This window comes from Arachis ipaensis, chromosome B7 (assembly GCF_059453495.1).
Source record: "Arachis ipaensis isolate K30076 ecotype BB chromosome B7, ASM5945349v1, whole genome shotgun sequence".
In the NCBI taxonomy this organism is placed as follows: Eukaryota; Viridiplantae; Streptophyta; class Magnoliopsida; order Fabales; family Fabaceae; genus Arachis; species Arachis ipaensis.
This window is the reverse complement of record NC_142442.1, coordinates 121,044,600-121,051,826: the sequence shown is the minus strand read 5'-3', so window position 1 is coordinate 121,051,826 and position 7,227 is coordinate 121,044,600. Positions and strand designations below refer to the sequence as shown.

The window sequence follows — 7,227 nt, the reverse complement described above, 5'->3', positions numbered from 1 at the left end:
TGATGAAGGTTTCTAATTAACAAGATGGCTTTGTCTTCAATGGTAAAGAATATCTTCTGTAAATTTTGCTAGGAAATTAAACCAATGTTTCTTTTTAGATAACAATCAACTAATAGAGAAATGAATTGGTAAAGATTAATAAAAATAATTTTTAAAAATAAAATATTAGTTAAAAGAATTGATTTCCAATTTTTTTCCATTTTCTTTTTTAAGAGATATTCCTAACATCTTGATTTAAATTAAGAATTAAAAAAATTCATAAGTAATAATTTTGACTTCTTGAATTTGTAAAAGTTAATTTTTATATTTACAAAAAACTGCAAATTTATTTTTCTGTTGATTAGAATTAATTATAATTAATTAGTGGTAGTCCTATTTTTCTTGTTTATATAACTTTTCATATATTTTTTTCCAAGACCTATTACATAACAGCAATACCTAATTGATATTTACTAAAAATGAGTGATAGAAAACATCTATTATTAGTTCTCTGCTTGATTGATGAAATATAAGAAATGATTTTAATGATAAAAGCTGCTAATAAGCTAGCTAGCTTTTGCATCATGGTTACCATCATACCAAATATATATGTAACATGCATGCGTACCAAAATACGTGGAAGATTCCTTCTTCAAGAATGATAACAATTCTGATGATGTGAATTGTGATTGCTCCTACATAATGATCACATTTGAGAAAAAGACAAAGCACGATCATACAAGGCTTTTAAATTGTAGATATACATGTTGATATAGTGGGAGGCTAAGTGGCAAACTACATGCAGAGAAAGTTAAGATCTAATAATCTTGTGCCGTTCATAGTTGTTTGATCACATCCTGAAAGAGATATATCGATCCAATTCTTATCGCGTTCATATTATTTTGATAAATCACCTATTAAAATTAATTATTAGTATAAATATATATTAAAATATAAAATATATATTGAAAATGAATTAAATAATAAATATATTTATACATAAATATATAATAATTAATTTGTCACTAACTTTAGTTGGATAATTATTTGATTTTAGGTTGGCTAACATGTGCCTTTAAATTTACCATTAATGAAAATTTTTTAATATTTTTATTTAATGAATACAAAACAAATACATTAAAAATTTTAAATTTTTTATATTTTTAATAATATTTTTTTTATTTTGTAATTTTCACATGTGCCCTAATAAACCCTTCAATTTTAAACCGATTGATAAAATGAATTTATGTATGCGTGGTTTCCTTATCTTACTACACAATTTTTTCGTTGTTTCCTGCCTGGATCAAGTTGAGCATTTGTCAGCATCGCACAAGAAAATGACACTAGTTTTTGTCATATTGAAGCGAGAAGGTTGTATCACTTTTATGCACTACTTTTATATTTTTTATTTTTGTATTAAAAGTAATTGATAAAAAATAAAAAATATTTTATATCATAAAAAAATTACAAAAAATATATAAAAAAATACAACTATTAATGTACTATTCCTGTCCAACAAGTACCAAAATTTACTGCACTCACCACCTGAATATTCACTGTCCTAAGTTATTCGTGACCAACACGTACCAGATTCATGATATTCTCATTCGTTGTCCTAGCTTTTTAAAGTTTTTTCATGATATTCTCTTTTGTTCAAGACATTAGTGAGTGTGTTAGCAGCTGCAAGCATGAATGAAACAAATGTTGGGTGCGCATTCGGCTTGATCTTGGATAGAGAATAATTAAGCAGGGTGGGGAACAAACATAATGAAGCCATCTGTCATAAATAGATACACCTGTAAAATGTATGCATAGGGGAAGATACATTCAAATGTAACCCAGCAAGCAACCTTATACTATGCTAAAGTCGTTAACTGTATACAACTGAAACTGTCATGATCGGTAAAACAATTAAATCTTATGCAACAGAGACACGTTTTGCTGGTTATTGTTAGCCAATAACTTTTTAGCCCTTCCATCAACATATTTACCCTCAGCAGTCAGCGTGTGGAGTCTTCCCTACTCATCAAACAGAAAGAGATACGACTTTCTGTTTCCCCCTTATTCGGCATTTGTATCTTCAACAACAGATTTCTTGTATTCCGGCTTCAGCTCGTAAGTTCCTTGATTGGCACCTCTTTTATTGTATACACATAGTTCATTCAGGATCTCTTTCAAGAATTGCTGCATAAGAAAATAGTGGGCCAATAGGACAAATGAGCTATATGTTACAAAATGCATGAATTCTATATAACTCAACAGGCTGGGAAATCAAAGAAACTGTGTAAATATATGCATCAACACTCAACACAAACACACACACACAGAGAACAAAGACATACAGCAGGTTGATCAGTTTCCTGGACAAGCTGCTTCAATGCCCAATTAGGCTGTCTTTCAAATAACTTGAACATTATATCCTCCAGTTCTCCTCTATCTCTTCTTGTTCTCTTTGTATCAGTTTGTTTAACTGGCTGTGTCTTCTTCTTATCCTGTGAAAGTTTCATACTTATGAGAAAAGACTCTCGAACAAATTTTTCCATGGAAAGTCACATTTGAAGGACCAAGCTTTCCTCTTGGATCAATGAATTTGAATTACTATTAAACCAATTTATTACAATGGTAGGATCTTATTATAACACTTATGGTTGCATTGTGGCTATTATATAATATCGGGCAGATCTAGAAATTTTTTATATGCAAGGGGCCAAATTTTATACGAGCTTTTAATTCTTTTTTTGTGTTATATTTTTTTTTAAAGAAAAAAAACATAGAAATTTTTTTCAGTAATTTCGTTTTTGACATGACAGTTACATAAAAAAGACAAGACAATATTAATAGTATTTTATAAAATTACAAGATATCAATGCATTTATGGTGTTAAGAAGTTGTCACGTACCTTTTTAATTAAAATTAATTCTTTTAAAAATTTCAAAAACTTTAAAACAAATCATAAATTATTAATTAACTCAAAAGTATCTGTACCCTTATAGAATACAAGATACAACTCTCAAAATAAAACAATAGTCCAAATAAACTATCATGAAAAATAAGGTAAAAGTTTTTCCTTTCAACAATATAAGTCTAGAAGAAAAATAGTATTTTTTAAAAGAATATCTAAAGTACACAATGTGATTACTAAAACATAATGAAGTAATTCATTATTAATTTTCTATATAATGATAAATACGTTAATATTTTAATATTATTAAAAAATAAACGAATTTCTAAAAAATGGATATAAAGATGATTATATAAATTAATTTCAAAAAGTATAAAGACCACTTGAGTATAGGTATTAAATTGGTTAAGTGAAAATATTAATGAGAAAAAATAAGTGAAACTTAAACCCATTACATAGTTAAAATAATGACATATAAAATCACAAAACCATGTAAGATTGTTTATTTCATCAAGAATAGATCCCATATATAAATGTAGTTCTTTAAGACCAAGGCCCGGGGCCGGTTTATCCGCCCTGTATATAATGAGCTATATATTACAATGAATTTGCCATTAATGTAAGACATAGACATACAAAGCCCAGAATTCTATATAAGCATAAGAAAATGATGTAGAGTCAACTACGAGCATGTTATCATACAAAGTATAGAAAGTGGGTTACCTTTGAATTGGATGAAACTAGACCAATCATTCCAGGCATTGGCCTCATTAATACTCCACGATCATTATCAATAACCTTCCAATTGAATCAAGGGAACTAGAATCAACTTTTTAATCATAGAAATATAACATTATAAAGGAACAATGAAATACTAAACATGAAGCACTACCTGTATTTGTCGATTTTTTATCATGGATTTGTTTGTTCTCTCACGACACAATTTGCCATACTCTTCAATGTTTTCACCATGGGGCTTCATATCGAACTTATGTTCAACCTTCCCTTCCATTGCAACCTTGCCACCTAAAGTACATAAACATAAAACCCGTTAACAGGCTTAAGGTAGCTATGATTCAAGTATAACACATCTCACGGGCCATTGTACTACAGTGGTGACTACTGCGCAACCATTGCAAAATGAGATTCAGGTGAACATGAATATTTATTAGTTTTATTACACCAATATTAAACAATTGTTTCATTGCTTAAACTCAATGACTTTCCATCTCACATTTACTTAGTTATCTTCCAACTATCCCTTCTCGACATAAACATCCAACTCAATGCAACACAATCTTGCTTGATCCAATAAGAGATAATTGAAATTCCTACCAGTAAACAAGAACAAAAAGTGTAATTAAGCTGACAATACGATTCTGACCTTGGCTTGTCTCTGAGAAAACACACATAGGTACAAAGTCTTTAAACATATTCAGGGAATATGTTTTTGGCATATTAACAGCATCAGTCCCAGCCATCTCCATCGTAAACTGACATAGTTATGAGAGAGTATAAACGAATTTTCTCACATTAATACAGGCAGAGAATATTAATCAAGATTCAAGAGCATTTAAATATATAAAGATGAATCTAAAATCTGAAAACTTCAATTTAATAGCAAAGTCAATACATTAAAATTGAACAATAGCGGGGAAACATGTGAGTTGAAGGTTAGCTACTACTCTTAATTTGTTGAATGCAATTTATAAGTAATTCACTTTACAACATTATGGTAAATTAACAAGGAAAACAAATGAAAATTCAATTAATAATACCCAAAAAAAAAAAGGGCTGAACACAGAGTAGAATAAATATAAGGGATTTGGTGTCTTGTAGCTTTTCGAAACAAAGAACTTCAATTATAAATCCGTAAATCACACTAGTTCCTAAAATCAGTAGTCATAAAGCACTTCGCTTTCAAGCCAATATGCCTAGAAGAATCCACACGTGACCGAGAAAAATAAACAAGCTGCCAATTTTGCATAATCTGATATCACAGCAGCGTAAGACTTTGGAAGAAAACAGCTAAACCTAACAGCTAATAAATCTAAAGAGTGATGAACTATCCTAAACGGATCTAGCACAACAGGAGAAGCGAATTAGCATGATGCAGAAGCTGAAAACAAGGGAAAAATCGAGGGGGGAAAAGGGGAATTTAGGGTTTGGGGGATACCTGAAGAGCAGAGGGGTCATCGGCGTGGAGAGGATCAAGGGAGAGAACGACCTTGGCAAGTGGCTGAGAAGGAGGGTGGTTCTGCCACGACTTGGAAACGACAAGAGGGCACTTCATAAGCCACACAGATCGCTCCGCCTTGGAAGTCTCCAAGTTGGAGGTGCTGCTGCCAACATAACCGTTTTCCTCCTCCATCTTCTTATGCTTCTTTCTCTCACACTTTCCCCTTTCCTTCTTTTGTTTTCTTGCCCCTTTAACAAACCAGACTCGCCTCTGGGACCTGCATCACAACCCTTAGTCAATTCTGCTGACTTCACTTGGACCTTCTCCTAATTAAATGGGCTCCCAGCCCACTACTCATACCATGCTACTGATCCTCACATCCTTATGGACCCAAAATGTACTACTTAGTGCATATTATTTTTTGCAATTAACCCCCCTATCTACATGATAAACTTTAAGTTACCTATATGTCCAAAAAAAAAATTCACCTATATAAAAAAAAAAAAACTTTCAAGTTAATGCCTTATATTTATATGAAGTTTTTTCTTTTACATTTATAGTTTTGAGAATCAAATCGAAGCGGTCAAACCAACAGACGAGTTAAATTTGAATAATCAGAGATTGATCATTGGATTGATTCGGGTCAAGATTAAAAAAAACTTGGAAACGAAATAGTTAAAAATCGAAAAAATGGATTAAAAAATCAGTAATTGGTGGAATTAGTGCAGTTTTTTAGTGGTTAGCTGATTTAAAATAATAAACTACAAAAAAGTTTAATTTTTTAAAATTGATATATTTTATATATAAATATATTATTTTATTATATTCAATTTAATGTCTTTTTTTTTTAAAGGTAAACTTGTAATTTATTGCATAAAAAGTGACAAATACAATATCAGCATAATTTAGTATTGAGAGATGCTATGGTGCCGAAAGAAAGATCCTTCAGCAGCTACGGAGAGTGCATGTCACATGGTGATGGCTACACGTGTCTCGTTAAAGTGTTCATCATGGTTCGAGGCGCTGCAGTTGAAAGCAGGCAGTTCAAGAGAGGATTTCAAGGTTCAGAAGGTTTGTGTCAGACTCTCTTATTAACAACGAGATTAAGAAATAAATATTTGTGTCAGACTCTCTTTTTCATGGTCCAGTTAGTCCTTATTGTTGACATATTGGTGTCCAGGTCCATATTGCAAATAAATAAATATTATAATTACTTTGTTAACATAAATTGATTAGCATTGCTTAATGCAATATTTTACTGAAATCTACGTCACATCTCTTCTGAAGTGCGAGACCTACGTCTGAACCCTCCAAGTACATGCTGCAGCTATGGGAAAGCTACTCACGCATCAACAACACACTCCAACTTGACACGTTTTCACCAGCATGTGCAGAGGAATCTATGCCTCAGCACCAGAGAATTTTCCTTTAGTATTTGGTATTAATGAAATGACAAACTTAAAGGGGTGAAGAAAAAGCTAAAGAAATTGAAAAAGAAGCTTAAAGCCTCGACTGTCTTTGCATGCAGTGAGCTCTGTACTGGTTCACTTTCATCGTTTCCTGGGACAGAACTTCCCCACCAGGTTCTCATCGGTTTTGTTCAACGGTGAAGGAGTTCCGCGCCAACAAAAGTTTCCAAAGGAGGTAAGCAATTTCACCCTTTTTTTTTTCTTGAAGTCTGCTTGAGATTTAAAATTCTCCACCATTTGATTCCACCATTGTCATGCTTATAGGTTTGTGTCTCTTAAGATGTCATTGGCAAATTGGGACCTGTTCCATACCGCCATGGACTTCGAGCAGAAAAACACCGCGTGCAATGTGGTTTCTGGCTTTGTCAAGCATCTTAGGCCAAAGGGATCAATGTTGGAGATTCTGTTATGCATCTTCTCCAGCACTGCTATACCCTCATGGACTAATCTCTATATGAAGTTTCGAATTTTCGGCTGACACTATATATTCTAGATTTGTTGCCATAAGTCTTTCATTTGAAATCGGGGGTTTAAACTTTCTATCGGCAAATGATAGAACTAGTATGCAATCAAGTACCCTGAATTCATTGAGTGTTGCCCTGTTTTGTCATTCACCCAAACAATTGATTCCCCTCTTTGTTCAATTGAGATTTTGCAGATTTGTGCTACAATTTCTGCATTAAAATTTTCCTGTAATA

The 7,227-nt window shown here is 32.1% G+C and overlaps 1 protein-coding gene across 1 annotated transcript; it reads right to left on the bottom strand.

The window, feature by feature from the left end:
• Positions 1–1,744: 1,744 nt before the first annotated feature.
• LOC107610027 (Transcription initiation factor IIF, beta subunit) lies at positions 1,745–5,498 on the bottom strand. Its single transcript, XM_016312096.3, has 6 exons — positions 5,058–5,498; positions 4,266–4,374; positions 3,774–3,907; positions 3,605–3,679; positions 2,322–2,471; positions 1,745–2,163 (listed from the first exon to the last, which is right to left on the bottom strand). Exons 1-6 carry the CDS (start codon positions 5,250–5,252, stop codon positions 2,041–2,043), a joined length of 786 nt encoding a protein of 261 aa, XP_016167582.1. The 5' UTR covers positions 5,253–5,498; the 3' UTR covers positions 1,745–2,040.
• Positions 5,499–7,227: the final 1,729 nt, after the last annotated feature.

Bases quoted from the DNA above. Each gene is read 5' to 3' on its own strand.
- LOC107610027 (XM_016312096.3), bottom strand. From the start codon at position 5,252: ATGGAGGAGGAAAACGGTTATGTTGGCAGCAGCACCTCCAACTTGGAG. The intron at 3,908-4,265 runs GTCAGAATCGTA...TATGTACTTTAG, and splicing joins TTTCTCAGAGACAAGCCAAG to GTGGCAAGGTTGCAATGGAA. The intron at 3,680-3,773 runs GTAGTGCTTCAT...TTCAATTGGAAG, and splicing joins TAAAAAATCGACAAATACAG to GTTATTGATAATGATCGTGG.